This window comes from Accipiter gentilis, chromosome Z (assembly GCF_929443795.1).
Source record: "Accipiter gentilis chromosome Z, bAccGen1.1, whole genome shotgun sequence".
Classification (NCBI taxonomy): Eukaryota; Metazoa; Chordata; class Aves; order Accipitriformes; family Accipitridae; genus Astur; species Astur gentilis.
Window position 1 is genome coordinate 50,719,933 of NC_064919.1, and position 24,340 is coordinate 50,744,272.

At 42.2% G+C, this 24,340-nt stretch overlaps 1 protein-coding gene across 2 annotated transcripts in view; it reads left to right on the top strand.

Moving 5' to 3' along the window:
• The first annotated feature begins 1,475 nt into the window (after positions 1 to 1,475).
• Positions 1,476 to 24,340, top strand: part of MLLT3 (MLLT3 super elongation complex subunit) — a 133,073-nt gene continuing 110,208 nt past the window's right edge. For both annotated transcript variants that reach the window (XM_049796018.1, XM_049796019.1), the window contains exons 1-2: positions 1,476 to 1,592; positions 2,137 to 2,317. In XM_049796018.1, the coding sequence (XP_049651975.1) occupies positions 1,581 to 1,592; positions 2,137 to 2,317 (193 nt within the window). In that variant the 5' untranslated portion in view covers positions 1,476 to 1,580. The remainder of the gene's footprint in view (positions 1,593 to 2,136; positions 2,318 to 24,340) is intronic.

Consider the following 24,340-nt stretch of genomic DNA (forward strand, 5'->3'; position numbering starts at 1 on the left):
CCTGGTGGCCAGGCCCTGCGGCGCCCGGGCAGGGGGTTCGGCCGGCGCCGGCGCCGGCGCCTCTCTCGGCAGCCGGTTGTCGGATCACGGGCGCACGACTGCCGTCAGGAAAAATTATCCAAAACGTGACTGTCGGACAGGCGGAAGTAGCGTTCAGGGTGGCAAAAGTTGCCATAGGCATTTTTGGACAGTTGTGTGGCTGTCGGAAGATACTCTTCTCACGAGCACCGGTACCGTGACCGAGGCGCGCACAGTAAATCACCTCCAGCTCCTCGCTGGCATATTCCTGTGGCGTGAATCAGCAGGTTGTCTCATACAGTGCGGAAGGGACACGCCAACTTTTGGGGTGGCGACCGTTGTTTTAAAAGAGTATCAGCCCGTTAATGGGGGAAATAGCAGTTAGTGCTACACATAACGTGTTAAATAATCCCGAGTGTCATTTCCTGCCTGCTGCCCACCGTCACCTGTCAAACCTGTGCAGCCGGGGCATTCCCTTCGCGTCTCCCTCCCTTTGTTTGTGCAACACGACGTATGGGGGGAGGGGAAGGGGGGGGCTTTTCAGAAACGTTTGCTGGTGACGGGACACGAGACAGAGGCTGACGTTTGGGGGGGATGGTCCTTCTTCCAGCGCGCCTTTGGCACAGGGAGTCCTTTCACTTAACCCCGGCCGGCGGTCTCCCACGGGCTGGGGCCGGCAGGTCCCCGCGGCGAGAGGCGACGGCCGGCCGGCTGCCCGGGCGGTCTCAGCGCGTCGTCGTTTCCCAGCCGTGATGAGTTTACTCGCTCTCGCCGTTGCTGACGGCAGATCCAAAACCACCGCGATTCCCCCCGCCGCCGGCAGCCGCCGGCGAGCCGGCGAGCGAGCGGCTTTGCGGGGGGCAGCGGGCCACGGCGCCGCGGCCGCCGCCGTGCGGAGGGGAGGGGAGGGGAGGGGAGGGCGGCAGCCTGCCCCGCCGCACGCCGCGGGCTCGCCCTCTCCTCGCTCGGCGTCGGCCGAGAAGACCGCTACCCCGGCTTCTCTTTTGTTCGCAGCTCTTCTTGCTGCGTTTCCCTTCCCGCTTCGGTGCGGCGGCGCCGAGCTCCGCCCAGCCCGGAGAACCCTCCCCGTCCCGTCCCGTCCCCTCGCAACCTGTTACTTTAAGGGTCGGCGGGGCGAGGCGAGGCGAGGCGGGGCGGGGCGGGGCGGGGCGGGGCGGGGCCGGGCGGAGGGGCTCGCGGCCGCGCCGCCGCGCGCCATTGGCTGACCGCGCCGCCCCGGCGCCCGCCCCCCTCCCGCCGCACACTGTTATGTCTGTGTCTCGGTGTCAGTCCGGCGGGTGGTGCGCATGCGCGGCGGGTGCTCGGCCAGCCGGCGGGGGTCGGTGCGCTGCGAGGGAAGGGAGGGGAAGGGAAGAAGGGAAGAAGGGAAGGGAGGAGAGAGGCGGAGGCAGACAGCGGGAGCGGCGAGGCAGAGGATGTCCGCCGGCCGCCCGCCCGCCGCGCCTCTGCACGCCCGCTGCCGCCTCCTCCACGTCTTCATGAATTAGCGCTGCGGGGCGGGGGACGGGCGCGAGCGCCCCAGCAGAACCGGCGCCCCAGGCATGGCCAGCTCGGTGAGTGCCGCCGACCCCCGCCTCGCGCTGCCCGGCGCCGCCGGGTGCTCGTCGCCGGGAAGGGCTTGGCGTGACGGGGACTTTCTCTTCGCGTGCGGCTTTCATTGCCTCCCGCTGCGTCCCCGCCGCTCCCGGCAGCGGCACGGAGCGGGCACGCTACCCGGAGGATGGCGGCGGGTGTCGCCTCAGCTGTGTTCCGGCCGCCGCACCGGGGGCACCGAGCGCACCGAGCGCGGAGGCGCGGGGCCGAGGGGGGGGACGGGACACACGCGACGGTGCGTCCCTGACAGCAGCCCCCCGCTGCCCGCGCCCGCAGGACGGCACCGCGGGCAGGCGGCCGCGCCTCCCCGCGCCCTCCCGGTGGCAGCGAGGGCTCTTCCACGCCCTCGCCCGCGGGGCCGGTTTTCTCGTTGCAGGGCTTGCGGTACCGTTTTGTCCGTGTGCGTCCCCTCCGCCTGCGGTGGGGCCGGTTCCCCCTCGGCCGCCCGCCCAGCCCCGCGTTCTCGGGCGCTCACCGGCCGCTCCCCGCCTCTCCCCTCCGCAGTGCGCCGTCCAGGTGAAGCTGGAGCTGGGGCACCGAGCCCAGGTCAGGAAGAAACCCACGGTGGAGGGCTTCACCCACGACTGGATGGTGTTTGTCAGAGGGCCCGAGCACAGCAACATTCAGCACTTTGTGGAGAAAGTCGTCTTCCACCTGCACGAGAGCTTCCCCAGGCCGAAAAGAGGTAGGTAGGGCCCGCCGCGGACCGTCCCGACGGGACCGGCTTCCTGCCCCTCCGCCGGCGGCGGCCTCCCCGGCGCCGGGCGGCCGGGAGCGGGGTCTGCCCTCCCGGACGAGCGCTTCCCGGCCGCCTCCGAGCGGGCGCAGCTGACGGGTCCGTGCCGCTCCCGGTAGAGAACAAAAGCCGCCGTCGGTGCGGTGGTGGGCTGCCGGTGGCCCTTCTCCCGCCCCGCTTGGGGCTGCCCGGCGTCGGGGGTGGGGGTGGGGGGGAGGCTCGGCTCCTTTCTGCCCCTGCCGCTTTCCCGCACTTGCTGCCGCCGGGGATCTCCGCTCGGCCGCCCGCCGTCGCGGCTCCCGGGCCGGTGGTGGGTGCGGGTCCCGGCTCCTGCGGGTCTCTCGCTGGTCGGTGGCACGGAGCTGGCCTCTGTCTGGGGGTAGGTCTGCACTGGAGGTTTTTGCCCACGTGTTGCTTTCTTCTGGCTGGCATTGCTTTCTCCCCGTGTACTGAATGCCTGACTGCGACAGGGATGCCTGGAAACTTGTTCCTGCTCTGATCTTGGTACTTGGCGTTTGGACGCCCCCAACACTTTGCTTTCCGGTTAGTTCTCTAGTTCACCGTCAGGGCTTCAATCTTGCCTTAGTAGGTGAAAACTCCTCGAAAGGTGCGTATATGTGTGGTGCATAGGTACCTGCCTAAGTTGGGCAGGGAGAGGTGTAAGAAGCCTTTTGTTTTCACATCCCATTCCTCAGCCCTTACTGTCCTGATTATTGTAGTTGGATTAGTAGAGGTAACAGTACAAATAAAAGAAGCGAGCAGGTTTATTTGTCTATGCAGGCACAATGGTTAGTAGTTATCTTTCATTTGATCTGTAATCTTCATTGGCATCTAGAACTCCTGCAGTTTCTTAGACCAACATCATCATAAATCCTGTCTGCTTAGATCTAGGTAGGGAAAAAGCGAACGTTCAGGGAGCAAAAGACAGGAAATTTTTCAGTGTTGAGATAAAAACCCTTTTTTTGAGGTAAGGTAAAAACATGTAGTCTGATTTAGTGTTTCTCTATTTGAAGATACTAAACTGTGACTTTTTTTACTTCAATTATTGTGTTTCTTCAGTGTAATTTTCTTCCCTTAAGCAATGGAGTATAAGAATTGCAGTATTTCAGCTGCTGAGATTATCTTCTGAAGTACAAGCTGTTAATTCCCTTTATTATATAGAGTGGATAAATTTTTAAATTACTGTAAACCAGCGCAGCACTGCACAAACAGTTTTCAGTGTATCATGTGTACTACTGCAGTATTTCTGATGAATTAAACTGCCCAGATCGCACTATAGAGTCTTCCTCCTGTTTTCTTCTATTTCTTGTACAGGAAAAATGTGACTTTAAGTCAGTCTAAATAGTTTGGCAGAGAAACTCCTGAGAACGCATCTGAGTAGTCTAAATAGGTGAGTTAGCATTATCCTTATTCAGTGAATTGGACAATGTTTTGAAATCAGCGGTAGGAAGTACATTTAGTAGTTCAAAGCGTTGTCTGCGTAGTACGGGGTGTTTGTGATGCTCTCTGCTTTTATTATCCGTGCTTTATTTATTTATTTACTTGTCTGGCCTGAGGGAACATGACTCTGTAGCCCAGACTTGGGGGTTGATTGCTAGGTGTGTTGTGGAGCTTGCCAGTAAGAATTTATTTTAGGATTTTTGCAAGTGAAAGATGCATGGTTTGCTACTGGGAGTGCTTTGTGTCTCCAGCTGCTTAGTTTAGTTATGCAGTCATTTAAGCCATTGTTTTAAAGTGTTTATTTTGGGGTTTTATTTGTATGCATCATTTTCATGATGTGGCAACTGCTGGGAAAGATGCCAGCTTTTATAGCCTGGGAAGAGACTTGTCATACTGTGATTGCACATGACTTGGATTGTAGGAGAACACCGCAGCCGCTCTCATCCAGCAGAGTGTAAGCTCAGATGGCGAGCACTCCATTCACTTCTGGGCTTTGCTTAACCTCCTGAAACTACATCAATGAGCAAAAAATAGATGCTGAAGAAATTTCAGGCCCCTGAAATCACAGTGGCAAAGATGAGCATTGTGCTGCGGAGAGTGATCTGTGTATGAATTGCCTAGCACATTTTCTGCTGTTCAAAAGCACTTAAGTGTGGTGGTGATGTATGCCTTGTAAATGTGAGCATTTTGTTTGTCTTTCTAATTTTCAAATACAGTTAAAATTTTTGGCAAAAGTATTCTAGGTTTTCTTGGCTCTGTAAATCAGTGCTGTTAGTTTGATTTGACTTCAGATGACTTTCAGGGTGGTATCTTAACTGTTGCATATTTAATGGAAATGATATGCTTGCTTGTGGTGTTAGTTAAAATACCTGTTTTCCATCACTGCTTCTAAAGTTATATCCTTTATTATTTTAGTGTGTGTGTATATATATATATATATAAGATAACTTACCAGTTGGAGATACTTGGTAGGTTCTCAAACTAATCCTGAGCCATGGGTTTAGCAAGCTGAAGTAGGTTTATAATATTAATCAAAACAAGTACGAGTATGCTGACTAGCCGTAATAATGGTTCTCTAGTAAGTGATCTTTCTATCTCTGATTCATGCTGTGAATGGCTGCTGTGACATGTATGCTTGCTAGGAAAAGTTTTAATTCATTAAGTCTATCTGTAGAGCTCATGGATCAATTTGAAATTAATAAATGAATAGGCTATCATAGGTGTTATTAGCTCATAATGTGTTTCTTTTGTTAGATCCCTTTTTATTAGGGGCATAGTTGTCCCAAACACCAAGGGGGGCAAGGAAGATGAATTATTTTCAGTGCATTTGTTATGTGTGTTTGAGAATAGCTGGATAGACTCAGTTTCTGGCTACAGCTCTGCCTTTGCTTATCTGTTCTGGCTATACTAGGGATTTTGAAAATACTGGCTGTTGGTGGTGACTTTGCAAAGGTGTGTGTGTCCAAGTGTTTGTTCTACAAATAGTTGCTGCAGAGCGAGCAGGGTCCTGTACCCTGAAGTTTTAAGGTGGAAACACAGCTAGGAACAGTGTTCAGTTGTTGGAGTGCAGAGCAGGTTGATTTTTGTGTGTAGACAGGATGGCAAGGTGATGGTGACTAACAGGGAACAGTGTGTAGATAAGCTAGAGTGACCTAAAAATAGTTTCCTTTGTCTTTCGCTGTGTGTCACCTTAAACTTGAGCTTGGCACTGGTTTTGTTGGTTTTTGTTTGCTTAATGGTGACTGAGTGCTTCAGCTTATCCTTGCATGGTGGAGCATAGAGGCATTTGCAGTGACTGGTTCCCCGTACTTCCTCCCATTTAATGGCCTGCTCCAGCCACCTGACTCCCATGAGTAGTTTCATGGGGGATGGCTACAGGACAGCTTGTCGCATTAAAGAAAAGTAGACTCGTGCCCAGACTCGGTTTTGAGTAGAGTTTGCAAGACAAAAGCTCTCTAAAATCATCATGCAACCATCGTGATGCTGATGTAAGTTGGTTAAGAGAAGACACGGAGAATTTCTAAGATTCTAGCTTTATTTCAAAGCATCAGTTGCTTACTTTTTATTATTCATGTGAAGAAAATAGTGGTGCATGTAGAAGTGCAGTATTTCAAATCATGTCTGTGGAACAAGATTTGTGACCAGGTTATGGTTAGTTTTGATCCGCTGTGATACTGCCTCCAAAAGAGGAGCTGTTGCTCTCATATCGTAATGTGTCTCATTATTTCTTCGGATGCTAAGCAATGTAGAAGTATTTTGTTCCTCTTCTTACCTAAGGAGTGCTGGTTCTCTACAACAGCAGACTGACTTACTATTTGTCTTAGTATTTCAGTTGGATAAGGAAACGCATCCCTTGAGTTTCAATGACTAATAAGTACATATCAACTACATTGGAACTAGTGTGGCCTGAGTAGTTAAGTTTCTATTAATCAGTGGTGTGTTTTGACAAGCTAAATTTTTCTTACTAAAAAACAGATGGGCTAATATTTCTGTGCTAATAATTTAGTCAATATGAAGATGGTGGTTTGGACACTGGAATGTTGTAACTTAAAAAGTGGGAGGTGTTGCTTTCCTCTGTGGAGCCAAGGAGAACAATACTTGCTGCATCTCATAGTTCAAGAAGTTTTACGATGGTATGGCGAAGTAATGGAAGTGGAGCTGCTTGTTGTTCTGCTATAGGATGGACCAAACTGTAACGTTTTTCTAGAAAGTCTATATTCCTAGTATTGGTTGTTTTTGTTAAGGTTGTCTGTTAGTGCAGAATGAGACTTTAGTGGACCATAACATTCTGAGGTAGGCTTAGCTATGGTAAAAGGTGCTGATGATTTCTTCCTAGTAAACATGTTTTTTCTCCTACAAAAGGTTTTCCAGTTTTGTTACCACAATTCAACTAGGTGATTTTTCTGAACAGCCTTCCTTAGAAAAGTTACAAAATTTCCTCTTCTGAATCCATTGTGTTGCAGGAGTCCAGTAAGGAGGAAGAAACTCTTAATGCAGTCCCTGTTAGCACTGGCAATTTTATTGTTTATTTGTTTTTGAATATAACTTTGTCCCAGAGGCCACGGTATTTTGCGCCATAGCAAGGTAAGAATCTTTTGGCACAGGAAGCATGGTGTGAAGGTCAGCGGTGGTGTGGGGTGTGCCCTTCCTGGTGGAAGGGGCTGCCCTGCGAGCCCCCACAAACCCACGAGCTGACTTCAGTTCTGATGTGTCACAGTGCGTGGTGACACACGCTGTACGAGTGGCACCCAGTTCTTTCTCTTCCAGCCTTGGTGTGTAGCAGTGTAGTTGCAGAGTAGAAACTGCATTAAGAGCACCCTTCAGTTTACTTGTAAGGTCTTCTTGGGAAAACGTATTTGTAGGTAAAGCCTAATATAGTATGCCAGATTCTATTTACAAAGGGGAAACTTCTTTCTGATTTTTTTGAAAAATAAATCTCATGGCTTTTTTGTGCCCTATACACTCCCTCAAAACGAAAAATGCCAATCGTATTCTGCTTCTGTGCATTTGGATTCATTGTACAAAAACTGAACTAAGCTGACTGCATCAGTTGCTCAACTTCTGATGGACAGATTGGTGCAGTTGCAAGATGTAGATAGGCTCATCCATGGAGATGTTTTGGTCTGCTGCTTTAAAGGAGTGTTTAAACTTAGACAAAATTTTTTACAGTGACAGCTTAATCCTCTTGTCAAAGCACATCTCATGCTATATTTTAAAATAGTCTGTAGTGATCTGTATTTTGGCTGTGAAAATGCTTCATAAACATCCCTAAAAGTATTTATGGATAATATGCTGGCCATGGAAATCAATGAAATGTCTTAGAATGAACTTTGATTAGGAAAAATGATGCAGTTCTCCCCTGGTTACTTCGTGATTTTTTTAAAAATTTTTTTCTTTTTAATTTGCTTTCCAAATATTTTGCTATGTTAGGAGGCACATTAGTGGAAGGGAAGGGAAAGAAGATCCCTAATCTTTACTTTCCTAGCACCATTTTATTAATGTGTTGACCACAATGCAAATGTTGCTGCTTTCAGTAGCTTGCATGTTGTCTTGTAAAATTTTGATTTTGAAGAAAATGGCCAAGCAATATTATTTCACTCACGGTTCTTGATTAATTTTTTTCTTTTGCCAATTTTTAATTACTAAGTGTTTCAAAAAAACCCAAAACTAAAAACCAATCAACAAACCAAAAACCAGTCTCTCACTGCTCCTTTTAAAGTCAGTGAGAGACTTAACTCTCTATTAATTTTACTAAATTGAGTGGTGTGAGGATAGGGACTCACAAGCAGATTCTTACCATATGACTTGAATTTTCCCTTTGTACTAACTAGCACAGGCAGATGGTCAAGATCAATAAACAGGCAGTCAGTTTTTTGCTTGATATTTTAGTAGGATATTAATACTTTGTGATTGTAAGTCTTCTGGACTTTAGGTGGTAGGAAAGGCAATGTAGTTTCAGGGCCATCGTACACAAGATTATTTGGATAGCTGTAGAATAATGCTCACTTGAAGTACAGAAAACCAGATTGTTGTATGTAGTATCAGCTCTATCACTTCTTTAGTAAGATGAGGGGGAAGATACCTCAAAATGTTTAAATTGGTAGGCAGTTGAATTTGAGAAAGTGAAAACAGCTGAGTTTGATTGCTGTTTATTGTTGTTGCTCTATTTACTTCTGTGGAGTTTTTATCCTTAGAAAAATAGATATGTAAGAAATCTTTAAACCATGTATTTACTATTACAGGTTAGGCAATCTGAACTGCAGGTATAATTAGGTGTGTTAAGATTTTTTCAGTGCTATATTAGTAAGCTGTAAAATGTTGGAAATTTGATTTGTGTTAATTTTTGTGGTACTGTTGAAGGTGTGAAGGCTGTTCTTGTAACTGTGCAGTATGGTTAGGGTTGTTTTTTGGTGTGTTGGGTTTTTGATTTTTTTCAATTCAGGTTTTGGGGAAAAATGTTGGAGAGGATTATTCCGTCCTTTATTCTGGTAGAATCTGTGGAAAAGACTGACAACTTGGTAGTTGCAACCTGTAAAGCCTGCTGATAATGCTTGCAATAGGTGGGGAAAACATAGAATAATTTATAAAGGTTTGATCCAGGATTAAGTCTGTAGGCTTCTGCAGTTTGACTACATTAATTTTTGTGAGGTTCTTATGATGGACAGCTGTACTTTTAAACCAATAGAATTTCGTTCATGTGTGATCATTCTGTTTTCCTTCCCAGCAGTGATTGATAGGCATATATGAAAACAAAGGAACAGTCAAATTCTAGCACTTCTATATGTTTGCATGAAAATGATGGTTTCTCATCTTGTCACAAAACACTTATCTTCTAATTGAAAATGTTGTTTGCTTTTTGTATGACTCCTGGCTTTTTGCTCTGCTTTCTAATACATAAAGGGGAGAAAGAACAGACTGGTATTTAAAATATTTGTATGCTTACTTAAATCTTTGTGTGGGAATTCGTTTTAAAATTAAGTGTATTATACTGCCTATTATTAAAGGATACAGCTAAAATACCGGTTCTTTGCAATGTAGAAAATAATTTAAAAAAACTGTACACTGCTGGGTAAAACCTGTTGTTCAGTACCTGTTAAAAAAAATTGAAATCGTTAACTACTTCCTGGGGTGCCATCTATTTATCAATATTAGTGGACAAGACTTTGTTACTACCAGGCAGTGAGTTGCCAGAGAGTTCACCTCATCAGTATCCTTGTGATGGTGCTCTTAAGGCAGAGGACCAGTGCTTAACTCTCTCCCTTACTTGCCAGCTGTGGGCTGTGTTGTACTGTTAATACTGCGCGAAGCTCCTGCACTGGCTCTGGCTCTCTTGAGGAGTTCAGGCTTGTTTCTTTGAGCTCCCTGGGTGAGCCCCGTGGTGTTGGATGAGTTTGATTTTAAAATCTGTGGCACAGTATGGTGACAGATGTCTCAACAGCTGTAACGTCATGTAAATGATAGATCAAATCTAATTTTTTCTAAATACAGTTCAGACCTATTCTCAGCACTTGATGCATATGAATTGCCTTTTTATGGCTTCAGCAACTTGTCCATAATTCTTTGTAAAACATATGCCTATACAGCAGGATGTGTTTATTTTTCATATGGAATATTGTTCAGGAAGGTAAATACCAGGATAGGTATTTCTGTTTTCAGATGGTTATGATGGCAGAGATTATAGTGCAAAATGCATTATTACATATAACAAAAAAAAAGCAGAGCTGAACAAGAAATGGGTGGGTTGATTTTACTCGTTATTTTTAGGATACAGAGTGGGTCTAAATTAGTAGGTCTAAATTTATTATTTGTGACTGCTCTTCTAAAGCTTGTACAGAAAAACTCCACCCGACTCAATGAGACACTAGTAATTTTGATCATTCTAGATAGAAGTAGCATGAACATAATGTATCTTGAAACAAGGGTTGACAGACAAGATGTTCTGCATTTGTAGGCTTGTAAGGGAAATTGAGGACTTCCTTTGTGTACTAGGAGGGAGACATTATTTTACCTTTCATGTGCTAACTTTAGAGGGCAAGTGATCCAGAAAGGCATAAAGGTGAGAATCAATTGAGACAGAATTACTTGATATTGTGGGCTGGAGGCCAGCAACAGTGGTGTTCTCCATCATGTGCGTGTGGAAAAAGGACAGGTCCACAAATGTTTGCTGTTACTCAGAGCAGCCTTTCTGGTAGTGGAGGGCAGAAGTTTTCTTGAGGAATTTTCTTTCATAAGCATTAAATGTGTAAATAGCATTTGAATTCCTCTTGTGATCCAGTACCAGGCTCTATAATTAACTGAAAAAAATATTTGCACATTTCGTCTTACATAATGTAAATTCAAGAGAATATTTGGTAAATCCATTTACAGAATGGCTGTTTGTAAGTCGTCACAGCACTAACATTGTGCTTTACTGAAAAGCAGGAGAGAGGTGGGTTGAACTTGAAATCTTGTGTGCTCTCTGAACATGGAGATGTACAGATCTCAGGCATAATAATTCAAGGGCAGTTTTTTGAACTAGGATTCTGCCTGATGATTTTTTTCTGTGGAATTTTTTTTCTTTCATTGTTTTTTTTTCTTTTTCTTTCTTTTAGTTGCCAAACCTGGGGGCACACCATACTTCTGGACACGCTTGGTGACTTAAAACTATTTAATATTACTGCAAGGAAAGACAAAAGTTTGTGAAAGAGTATATTGAAAATGAGTATGGTCATATTAGTGGGATGGAAATCAGTCTCTAGTATGTTTCTATAAAAAGATCTTAGTGAAAATGACTTTGTTAGAACTATTCCAATGTTTTTCTTTAAATACCCCTAAATGTAAGAAGCTGAAGAGCTTTCACTTTTAAAAGAACAGCATGGCCTTGCAATATTTTTTTGAGCCACTGTTGTAGTGTTTTGCCTCCGAGGAGGTAAACTTCTTCTTGGGGAAATAAGTGGATGCTAATAAGCACAGATTTATTTGTTCTTTTTAGCCAGATCCAATGCCCAGCCTTTTCCAGCTATCCAGTTGCTGTCTTTCATTAGAGGACCACTTAGAAACTGGAGGTACTGCTCAGGGTCCAGGACCCGCACACAGTTGCCATGGTCCATGCTTTCCCAGGGCTTGGGTGTTTTGTTCCGATGACCACTGACGGAGCATGCACTGTGCTCCAGAGCCTGGCTCCTGTGCGCTGCAGGCAGCGTGTGAGGGAGCATCCAGTGACCTGCTCTCCAGTGGATGAGATGACAGAGGTGGATGTCTACCACCAGTGGAGAACCACGCATGAGATCTGTGTTGGAGTTTTTAGGAAACAAGGAGGAAGGCTGTGGAAGGGTTTTGGTGCATTTGAAGACTGAACACCTAAAGTACTTATACAAATGGTTCCCTAAATTTAGTAGCTGACTAGAGGATGGAAGTACAGTTGTACCAGTATAGTTAACTGGCCTTGCACAAAACAAAACAAAAAAAACCCCAACAGGTCAACTTTAGTCATCTCAAAAATAATAAGCCATGGCAAGGAATAAAGACAGAATCTAATGATGAGAGTACTGTCTAGAAAGCATATACATAAGTTTTGAGAGGAAAAAAACCCCAAAAGGTGTGTTTTGTAGCCATACTGTTTTGCTTAGCCTTTTGTTTAAAATACAGTCTTAAAAGAAATTTCTTTGTGGGCTACACTGGAGTCAGAAAATATCATTCTTGTGAATCCCTCTGTAATATGTGAAGGTTCCTTACCTGTTCTGATGTTGCTACTGCTAAGTTTATGCTTCTTAGAGCTGCAAAGGTCTCCTGTCATCTGTGATGTAATTCCTGTAGTGTGAAGACTTTAAAGCGTTTTGACACTCAAGTTATTCTTTCTTTGCCTGGCTGTCACTGATTTGTCTAAAGTGTCTTTTAACTGTGTGGTGTCTCACAGTAAAATACTCATTTAAAATGAGTATTTTAAATGCTCCCATTTGTATCTAGCAAATATTCTGTAACAAAAAAGGTCCAACTTTTTAAATTTGATGAGGCTTTTTTTCCCCCCTTTCATTTGAGCCAGATTTTAGCCCAATTCTGCAGAATATTGCTGTGGTATCTTCTCAGCAAAAAGTATTTTACCCATAACATATAGTCTACTCAGTAATTCATTACAGTTAGGTTAATAGAAGCAGCAATGTATTAATAATACAATTGTACATCCTTATTATCTGAAGAATAAGGATACTTTAGGAAGTTTGACTTCTCAGACTATAAAGAACTTTTTTTAAATTTTTTTTTTTTGAGAACCAGTACACTCCCTTGCTTAATAAAAAGGCAACTAGAGCACATAAATGTATTCTCTACCTTGCGGTCTTAGCCTCTTCTCTCTCCTCTGTGTAAGTATGGGGAAGTAGCAGCCTTTCAGCCAGTCTCTGTATTTACCTAGCATCCTTTCTTATAAGGATATTGGCTTTTATTGTTCTTCAGTGCTATCCCCTCCATGATGCTTCCCTAGATATTTTTTTTCTTTTTTTTAATAAAGGAAACAACTTAGAGCTGACTGTTAAAAATGCTGTAGGGTATTTGTGTGTAAATTGCTCTGAAGCAACTCTATCCGAGTCCTGTGGGTGCCTTTGTCCAAATACACCAAGACCAGCCCTTGAACCTAAATCAAATAATGTAGCCCAGCAACAGTAAAAACACTTCAGTTTGCTTCTGCAGGCACTGCTGTGCTGTCCTAGCACCCCTTTTCCAGTGGGTGGCTGGAAACGCTGCAAGTTGCCCCGACTCCTTAACGCGGTAGAGGCGATAAAATGAGAGAGGCTCTCCTGTGCAGCGGTGCCCCGAAGTAGAACCTGTTTTACTGCTGGGGTGAGTCGAAGGTAAGTCCAGTGGCCTGTGGTCTTCGAGCTGGACCCGATCAGGCAAGTTGTTCTGTGTGAATCTAGTTACAGCACTTCTGTAGCTCTAACCCAGTAAGAGCAAAGACCCGATGATTTTAATGAGAGGATAAACTTCAGCCACCACAAAACCATGTATGTGCATGTGTGCACATACGTGCACACTTTTTTACAAGTACTGTTTTGTAGACATGGAACAGTGTTTTTGTGTGGATTCTGTAGCTGTCCAATGTTTTAAGTTGGGATGATAAGTTGTACCTACTGTGTTTGAATGCCTGTGCTTTAGAAAACTGAAAGTATCTGTTGGATGTTGCACATAATCAAAGGCTGTTCTTAAAATGGTAGTTATGAATTATTTTATTATTTGCTTCAGGCTTTATTGTTAAATGTTGTCTCATCCCACACTGGAAAGCTTATTTTTCACCTAGAAAATTCTTTCCAAACAAACTGAATGTCTCCGTTGAGTGTACCTGAGAATAAAAGTTAATATTTAACAAAAATAAGGTTGTCAAATAAACTGTGAATGATTTTTTTTTTTTTTCATTATCCTTTCTATTGCCTGGAAACTAAATAGAAACAAACTGGTTTCTATGAAGCAGATCTACATTAGGTTACTTCCTTGAATTTTGATACAATAAATGCTAAGTTAAACAACCACTACAGATCTTGCAGGTTATGTAACAAAACTTTAGTTGTATTAATCTACTAATCTTAGTCTGCAGGTATATTTCTTTACATTTCTGTCTTAATGCCTGAGCTGCAGTTTCACAGGAGTTGAAATACTAAAACACTATCTGTAGACTGACATTTTAACTGTACAGTCAAAATTAGGTGGCATATTTAAATGGTTTTGGTTTCTTTTTTTTTGTGTTTGAGTATCTTAAGTCTGGGAAGTTGTCAATTTGTGTGTCTAGGCAATGGAAAATTTTGCATTTGGGGTTTAGTTTCTTCCTTCATGGTCTGTCCTGAAGTCTACATATGAGTAACTTCTTGATTAAAATCTAAACTAACCTCTGTTTTTGAATGCATTTTTAATGATGCATTTGACATGTAAATACTAAGTTAAGCTATATAGCTAGCAGGTAGTCTGTAAATGTGTTTATATGTATTGTAGTTTTAGAGGCATAACAACCTTTTACTTCAACGATAAGTGATTTTGGAATCTAATGCAGTGATTAGATCAGAGTGTTTGCCTTGAGGCTTCAGTCAATCTAAACTCAGAAAACTTCTGGAACGTTCTTTATTTGAAAATAAACTACTTGGTAAAAGAAGACTGTATCTTTTTATGAAAAACACTGAAGCAAATTAAGGGTGGTTAAGGCTGATATGCAATCAGGGACAGAAGATAAGGCTTCTTCGTCCTCTTCCTCCTGCTCTCCCTAGGGGGTTGTTTTCTTTCATACATTTTATGCAGCCTGTTGTACTGTACAGTAATCTTACATAACTGGTCTCTAAACCATTTCTGTAACAGTTTTCACAAAGCTATTGTGGGGCTGCAATGTTTTAACTGCAAGTTAGGGATACAGTAAGTACAAAATGCCTTCCAGCCATGGCCAGCTATAGGATTAAAAGGGTATTTGCAACTTTGCCTTGCCAAAGTTAAGAATAGTGGACTTCATAAAAATCATGCAAATTTCTAAATGATCATGAGAAGTGTGTTCCTTCAAAAGTGCCACAAAAGAATGGGAGAGAGGGAGAATCAGGAAAAGGCATGGATTAAAGGTTAATCTTCCTTTTTTGATTTTTCACTTTATTGACTGATTATTTTCCTTGCTAGAGATCACCAGGTTGCTGCCTATTTTTAAAAGGAAGTATTTAAAATGAAATTACAGACTTATCTTTAGGATGATGCTAATTTTATGCAGCACCTCTAGAGCCTGTGAACTCATTCTGTGAGAAGAAAAAATATGTTGTGTGGGCATGTGCCTCATATACAGATTGTAACTCTAGAATAGAGAGTCCATAATTCTAATTTAATATTGACTCTGTGTGTATGTGTACTTGTGTGTGCCTGCTCACAGTAGGAATTACTGGCAACATTTTTTTAGCCTTCTACCAAACAACAGCAGGCACTTAACATAAGCAAAGAGTTTAAAGGTGCTTTGGATTTTTTTTGTCTTTCAAGCAATGTGAATTATATTACTCTGATAATGTTTTCCTTGGCCAACATGGAAGTTTCTCTCATGCAAAGAAATATAGTCATCAGTTTTCAAGTTGTTCAGTTTCATCTCTCTTAAATTCAATTCCAGGTCACTTAATGCCACCAATACTTTTGCCTCGTATTTGAAGGGGTTATAGTGTTGCCCCTTTGCCTCTCTTGGAGATATTTCATGGATATCAAAAAATGTACCATGTTGGTACAGCAAGAACTAGCTCCCCCTGCTTACATGAGGGGAGGGCCCTTTCATAATATAAATAATAACACAAAGATAAAAATATAGCTATATAAATCCTCAGGTACCTGTGGTAGTTGACTTTCAATATATTTGTCATTTGTTAGTGGCAATATCGGTTCCTTAAAGGGGAAGGATAATATCTTTGCTTCTGCTGCATGCTTAGGCAGTTTCACCATTTCCCTCTACCATTTGTGATTATTTCCCACCCCTTTCTTTGCCATCCACACAAAAAGGGGTGAGAGCTGAGTGTTTAAGCAGGAAAATGTGCTTCCTAACTTGCAATAACTATTGGGGAACCAGAGGCAGGTGTAGTATGCTCCATGCCCGGCTTTCTCAAGTTGTCTGTATCTCTGCCTTCAGTAAGACAGTGTTGATTTAAACTGTTGCTATGTCTTACCTGTTCACTTTCCTTTCAAACATAATTATCGCAGTGCTAAGATTTTGGTGTGTTCATGTTTGAACGTGTGAGAATTGAAATGCTTTATTTTCCCTCTGTCTTCTAGAAATTAGATTTTTAGCATTGCCCCAAGATGGGTTTAAAGCCCTACAGGCAAGCTGGAATATCAAAGGGCTACAGGAATTCAGCCATAATTGCTTTATGGCTTGGCAGAAATCAGACCTATTTATATAGGTAGCATAGAAAATAGCTGTGATTTGACAATTTGGTGCCATTTATATCCACCATAAAAATAATAAAAAAGTTAAAGGGGTATTTTGGAAGCAGGAACTAAGCTGTAAATGCAAATTGCTTCTCTGTTTTCTCAAAGGAACAAAAAGGAAGCAGGGTTTAGGAAGCTTTTTATTGAAGCAAAGTTAACAAGGACCCTGTCTACTTTAAGACTATTTAATACTGTACTTGCACTGTGAAATTGTACACTTGCTTATTCCTCTAGTACAAGATGACATTGTCTGAAATGTACAGATTAAAAAGGACACTAATTACTAATAAGTCAGAAGGAAAATTCATGTAAACTTATGCAACAGTGTGAGTAAGTAGTCCAAGTGACCTCACTTCTGGAAAACTTGAAATAGTTCTTTTTTCTGTTGTGAGTATAAGGATGATGCCCTTGCTGTTTTCTGGAAGCCTTACTCCAAACTGAGCAGTTAGGTGTGCAGACCTGAAACTCTAGCAGGATACTTTCTCACTTGCTTGGAGAAGCCATCTTGGAAATGTGTTGTCCATCTTATTTGAAAACTAGGGGTTAGGAAGCACTAGATCCCCACACCACAAGGGAGTTTTTGGGTGTTCTGCTGCTTTCCCACATGTTGATAAGCATCTGGTGACTGTAACTTACTTACAGTTGCCTTGTTTTTCTCTTGGCTGTTCAAGGTACTCTGAACATGTGAGTATGTTTGTGGGGTTATCCCAGTGCTTTGTGTAGGAGAGCGAGGTAGGGAAGAAGTGTTCTCTGAGATATCATTCAGTGATTTGTGGTAATAGCAAGTGCTGGAAGCAGCACTTAACGAGATGTGACTTGGCATAGGCAAAATATCAGGTAGGAGAACCTGTCACTGTGTCTGCTTACATGTCTAAAGAGATGTGGAACTGCTGGTCAGTTGGGACCGTAGCAAAAAGAGTTGCTAGCTGATGAAAATTCCAGTACTTTACAGCTACAGGTGCATCAAGGCACCTGTATTGCTCAAAGTGAGGACTGTTGAGGTGGTTAGTGTTTAGCTAGTGATAGTCTTTAAGTAAAGCAGAACATGTTCAAGGTGGTGAAAGGAAGAGGCGCTTCAACTTAAAAATGGAAATTTGAGGCACAGAAAAATGAGCGACCCAGTACACCACACTAAGCACAGCAGAGGCTAGCAATTCTGCTCCAGCAGTCTTCCTTTTCTTGATCTAGGTGAGCATGCTTATATCAAAGCTATTCTTATAAGATTAGGCACACCTGATTTCTTTGTCCCTGAGCTCGTTCTGGTTCTTGAAAGCGCTGATGTTTGCTGGAATGTTAATATCTAACAAGTAATGAAGCTTCTGTTTGCTGTTGGCCTTCACTTAATGTATGAACAAGGTTTGGCATCTCTAATACTGGCCTGCCCTATGCAAATCTCACAGTATACCTGTTAACTCTTACTCTGAGAAGGAAGGAGATTTTTATCTCAAGAATTAATGCCATTCTTTCTGCTACCAGTGGCACTCCTGTCACTAAAAAGTCTGGTTTCTTTATTATCATCTCAGCTGTCTGTCTTTTGGTATCTGGAGATGATTGAACATTTTAATAAGCTGTGGGATTTGTCTTTAATTCATTACTTCTAGATGTACTGATTTAAAGCTGTTTGCTCTCAATGGTTTTTAGGTTGTCTGGTTATACTCTTAGCTGGTTTCCAGCTTTCAAATTCATCTGTTAAAGATGGAAGAAACACTTGAGCTCGTCCTATAGATAGTGGTTTTTTTCAATAACTAAATTTTGCTTTGAAGACATAGCTATCTATTTTCAGTTTATGATGTTTGTTTGAATGTTGCCTCCTGATTTGAGTAGTCTTGCAAACATCTGTAATTTGGTCTGGAGGGTAAATATCTTCCCTCATATAAAGCAGTACTTAAGTTTCAATTCTTGGGCTTCTCTCTGAGCTAACAGTGTCCTTGCTGGGATGGAATTATTCAAAAGTAGCTGGTGAGGATTTAGATTTGTGAACTTTGTATGGTATTGAATGCTAATCCCGTTTCCTTTTTGAAAAGCCTTGCCACAAATGGAAATCATACAGCTGATCCAAGATGAAGGCCAAATAGCTGATGACTTCTATGCCATGAGATGTGAGCAATTGCAAAACTTACTATATAGACTGAATGGTAATGTGATTACCATTCAAACTGTTTCTTCAGAGGGTTAGCGCTGCAAGTAACTTGGATGCAACTTGGCAATGAGGTTGATTGTATGAGCATTGTGTAGCTTAAGTTGTTCTTGTTTCTCATCTCATTTACACTCTAAAATTGGTAACAAGTCTTTCAGTTGTGGAGCAGCAAAGAGTGGAGTCTTTGGATTTATCTCAAGAAGCTTTCAAACTTGTGGCACACTGAAGTCAACAGGCATGGCACATGAAGGGGGACTCTCCAGCTGTCTATTCTAACAGCATGACTATAGCCATTTGACTTTCAACAAGTTCCTAGTAATAAGTATGTTTGAGATCTTATTTGGGTCACATCCTGAAATAGAATTGTTAAAAGGTGATGTAGTTCATTGTGATTTGTGGGCATCTCTGACCTGTAGCAAGTCCACTGGAGAAGAGGAGGTGCGTCTGCTGCATATCTTCTGCTCTATGTGCTTGTGTGGTCTCATGTGGTTGCAGTTTTCCCCTCTCTTTGTGTAAAGAGCGGCCAAGGATCTGTGTGCAGCATGTGGTAGGTGAAGTGCCTTTGAATTTTCCATTCCATACTGTCCCCATTCTCAGTTTCTAAACCACTAATAATGTGGCATTTCTGTTTATCTTCATCTCTGTGCACTAGTTGAGGCACCCAGAAGAGTTTATTTTCCATTTGCTAATGTGTGTTATCCTGCAGTTGCACATGCAATGTAGTTCTTGAGGAAGGATCTGAAGTGCATCTGTTCTTATTGTGAGTTCTCAGAGTGCCTGAGAAGCTTTAAATGGTAATGGATCCTTACAAGAGGTCTTGTTTATACCATTCCTTTTAACATGCCACTGCTATGTCATTACTTCCTGTGTAAAGTTTATAGCAAAAATAACACTATCCCTTTTAAACATCTATAAAACAAGATCTCTAGCTGCAGAAAGTGGATTTGCAGCTTGTGAGTGTATCTAACAAGCTGAACTCCCGTAAGGCTAATCTTACTGTGCCTTAGTTAAGGCTGAAGGTAAGCTCTTCTGGAGTGCTCAGCACCTCACCTAAATAGGTTTGTCCTCCTCTTTCTCAAGAACTGTTATCCCAGTTGCTAGATAACTTTTAATTCTCAGAGCTCTGGTGAATACAATTAGATTCATACAGACAACAAGTAACTTACTAGAGTGCAGTTGCACAGTATGCCTTAATAGATCTGGGTGCAGCCTGCTGCCAAAATGGATGGCTCATCTTCCTCCTGTCTGTGTGCTGCCACAGTTTTCCATGTGACATTGTTGTGAGCTGCGCCAGCACCCTGATTCAATGGAAAACTTCCAAGCCTACCATTACAGACTCTGAACTCGGGGAAGTTAATTTTCTGTTAGATCCCTGGACTGAAATGACTGGCTCTAGAGCTACAGTGTTGTTCAGAGCAAGCAGGAGACAATGGAATGCATGACGAAGAGTGCAAAGAAAAGTAAGATTTTTCTCTTTCAGTGGCAGCTTGCAGTCACATAAGATGAGATACCATGTTAAAACAAAACACATCCTTAGAGTTCTTGAATACATAAGTATTGCTTTGACACTGCTGCTGATGTATTGTCATCTTGGTTCTAACACTAGTGCCTTTGTACAAGAATCTTTATCTCACTGTAGAACTGTACTTATTCTTAGTGAATTTCACTTATTTGTAAGTGCTGCAGACTTTGCATCATGTTTGGGAGGTACAGGGCACTGCAATATTAATTTTTTAAGATCCAAAGAAAATTGTAGAGCTTGGGGAAAAGTTTGCATTCTGTCTGCCAAAAGGTTATCTACCAGCTAGGAATCGTACAGATCTGTAACAAGGAAGGATAATGGAATGCTTTGCTTTCCGCTTAAAAAGAAAAATGTAATATTTTAAAAACCTTTTTTCTTTGGTTTTCCAATGGTACATCTTGTTTTCCCTGAAGGGGCCTATGATATGTTGTTTACTCAGTGGATAAGGAAGGCCAGAAAAGGGAGCTGTCTGTCTTGTATTTGTAGGGTTTGTACAATTCTGAAGAGCAGTGAGTTCCCTCTTTTGAATGCTGACAAGGTTACCAGTATGCAAGGCATGCGGTAGTACTCCAGGGAACCTTACTGCCCAGCTAAGCGCGCGGTTTGAAGAGAAACTGTTTACAGTGGTCATGCCGAAGATAGGCTTACTCCTTCATATATCTGAGATACCTGTGCAACTCTGTTCCTGCTTTTTATGTTCTAAGTACATCCTTGAATTTTTGCTTTTGTTTTTGTTGGTTTGGTTTCTTATTAGAGCATTTAAACTGTCAAACTGGTTTCTTGACTGGTAATCTTGAATACCCGAATAAATTAATCGGACTGCTTCTTGGGTTTGGTATTTGTAGGGGAAGAGGGAAAATGACAATGTCTTTTATGCTACATTATTTGACCAAAATGAGCAAGCTTTTTTATCTCCTGTCTCCAGAAACAAAACTCTGATGCCAGAGATGATTACTGCAGTGATACTTGAAGATATGCTGCTTTCTTTGATGCACTTTCTTAAGAGCCTCCACATGGCACAGTGATAAGTGTTCATCAACCAAATGGCTTACTGGTGATGGAGAGTATGCCGCAGTTTGTCAGTGATGTGGGAGCTGAGCTCTTCCTGCTCGACTCCGAGGATTCTCTCTACTATGGATTTATAACTCAGTAGGCTTTTACCACATTTTGGTTGAAGGCGGACCTGTAATTAAAATGTGACAGCACTATTGATTTGTTATGTCTGTGGTAGATTTATCTGGATGTAAACTGTTAAATTTTTCTTTAAACGTTGGTCTCTGAGGATAAACAGGAGAGGCCAGCACTGACTCAGGCTGCTTCTCATGGTTTTGACAGTTGTGTATCAAAACTGCTACTTTGACGCTCTCTACAGAGGAACTGATCCATACTGAAGCTGAACTTAACTGTTCATTTTCGCACAGAAATTCATGACTTGGAAACAGTCCTGACTTCATAAAAGCAGTGCAAACTTTTAAATTTCTAATAGTGAGTATTTTTATTGATAACTTATCATTTAACTCATACAATCAGCCTGAGTTTGGTGGAAATCTGAAGTTGAGAAGTTCTTAGTTGCTGTCAAGTCTTTTAAAAAAATGCTTGCTTTTTTCTACTGTAGAAGAGTATCTTCATATCCAAGAAAGTAAACCAAATTTTTGGTCCTGAATCTGCTTCCAGTGCTGCTCCTGGCACTTGTTACACTGTACCAGAGACTTCTGATGACCATTCCACAGCATTCTAGCCAAGGAGCAGCATTGTTAGGAATCACGAGGTGTTTTTCAGGTTGCTGGCAATGGTAGGACTTGGGTGGGCTAGAGTACTGCAAACACTGTTGCTTCACATAAAGCTGAAGACTTGTGCCAATTGTGTGGCAACAACTAAATACTTTGCCAAATTGCAGAGCAGCAGCTGGTTACTATGTTTGCTTCTGTATCTACCAGTCCAGAGGCCTCTCCTATGTTTCTCCCTGCCTCCAAATGCTCATATAAAATATTTTTTTTGAAAAAAGATGTGACCTTTTCTTAGTTGCTGTGATCTTTTAGATTACAAATTTTGTTGCCTCACTAGCAACGGAAGAAAAGTCTTAACTTTTGTTGCTGAGGGTAGGCACAAGTACTGGGGATGTTTTCTGTTTAGTAAGGGCAGCTGTTATCTTCAGTAAGTATTTGAACAGGTAGAATAGCCTTCTGCTTTCTCCTCTTGCTTGCTCCCAGGCTATCAGTGTTCAAAAGATAATAATGTGTGACATGAGGACAGAGTTGAGCAATGGAGATTTCTGGTGACATCAGAATAGGGATGCTGTGTAAATGTGGCATAGCAGAGGTGTTGCATTTAAGCAAGGTGAGGGGGGGAGAAAGCTTTTTGAAATCGCATGTCTAAAAATTTCTCTGTCAGAATAGTAATTTTTTTATTTTGCATTCATAGTGATATGAATGGGGCCAGATGCAAAAATTTTCTGATAATTTTTCAAAAGGCCTCTTAAAGTGGTTTTATTTAGAGAACAGTTGAACTCAATGGTAAAAAGTGGTTTTATTCAGAGAACAATCAAACTCAATGGTACTGTGCTGCATGCAATCCCTCTCAGTTTACAGCAAAGTAATTTGGAGTTTTGAAATTCCATCATACAAGCCCTTAGAATCCACCTGTCCATAAGGCATTTTACCAAAAAAGCTTAATACTGTATCTGACTTTCTCTGTTGGAATTGTAATTATTCCTTTTCAGCGTAGCATATAGTTGGAAACAAATTGATTGGACTGTTCAGAAATTAAATATGTGGAGTGTCAGTACAAATGGACCCCCTTACCAAACTCTTGAATGGGTCAACTTGAGAAGGCATGGCCTTGGAATTGACAAGAGCACAAATAAAAAAAAGGTAGAGTGTGTCTTGGTTGTCCAAAACCTGGATAGTCTGCAGTGGTTAGCTCATGCTTATCTTCCAGTTTTCAAATTTTAAATGCTTTTTGCAGACATTTACTGGCTTTTAGAATTGTCTTGGATAAGGTGAGGGAAGTGATGGGCATTTTTTTTTTTTGAAAGTGTGTATGGTGAATGGTTGGGCCTTGTGTATTTCCCCCTTCATTCTCTGTGGTCATTTGTCAAGGGAAGCGTGTGTGGGAAAAGTGGTAGGCACAGACTCACTAGAACAGAGAGACAAGGAGCTTTAGGGATAGCATTTTCCCTTGTTCAGTGTTAAGTAAAGCTGTCTTAATTGTTTAAGGACTGTATCCCTTGATGCAGCTCTGTATCAACTCTCCTGTGACAAGCAGAAATTATCATGGCTGTCTACACTCATTGCTGTGGTTGTGAACTCTGTTCTCCTGTAATGTTCCAGTTTGGGGAGAGAAATTTCTGCAGAATTTCAGAAATTGGAAACCTTGATGAGGAAGCGATTGTAGAAGACAATGAGTGAAAAACTAAAATGGAGATTTCCTTTATTAGATCCAACCAGTTGTTAGCTACCCCATACCTTTAGCTGCTGTAAAAATATCTGACATAATGATGTCAGAACCTGTTCCTAGGACTGAGGAGGGAAAACCATTTCACAGCAAAATCAGGTGATGGACTTGCTCTTCTTAAGCAGATTTGAGGTGTCATGAGGTAATCCTCTTGCAAAAAAAAATATATGTTCAAACAGGATTTTGTTCATCACTTTATATGTTGTGAGTAGTTCAAGCAGATTCTTCTTTCACTTGCTTTGTTCTAGATAGGTGTTGTAATTTCAGATTTTTTAATGTTTTTTCTCATGCTAAAAAGCTTTATACTTGTTATGTTACTTTGGTTTTTGATCTGCTTTGGAAAAGGTCAAAGCTGTTAACATCTGTGTGTGATGTCAGTGACAACACTGTCTCGTACATAAAATTGGCAAGCACATGGTTCATGCTGTGTATGTGACTAATCCTGCTTTCTGATACTTCAGCTTCTGTAAAATGGGAGTCTGAATTGTCTTTATTGAGGTTATGAGCTGTTGTGGGCAGCAATTTGAGTTCAATGAGAATTGTACTTTAACACCTGGATGTTATTTTGAAAAATTAGCAATGCCCTCCTCTCTTCTGCCCCCCCCCCCCCCCCCCCCCCCCCCCCCCCAGCAATCTTAAAAGGCTAATACAGTGGGCTTGTATTTTTCACTTGTTTTGACAAATTTTGTCAAAAAAGTATTAATATTTTCAAAGATTATTAGCTTATTGAATACTTGTGTGTCTTTATTCACATAGTTTGCTTTGAAACATTAAGTTTCTTTTAACTTAAATGCAACAAAAATCCCAACACCTTAGGTCCTGAAAGTACAAATTCTTGAACACAGCAGTAAAACCCTCCAAGGCACATGCATGAAGCTGCATACTTGCTTAAGTGTTTGCAGGCCTAAAGCCTTTGTTTTAGAAGTTCTGTCATTCTCTCTTTTGCCCTTGCCTTGCCTTAGAAAAGAGATTCTACCAATAATGGCACTTAACTTTCCTTTTTGCAATACACTATTTGGGAATT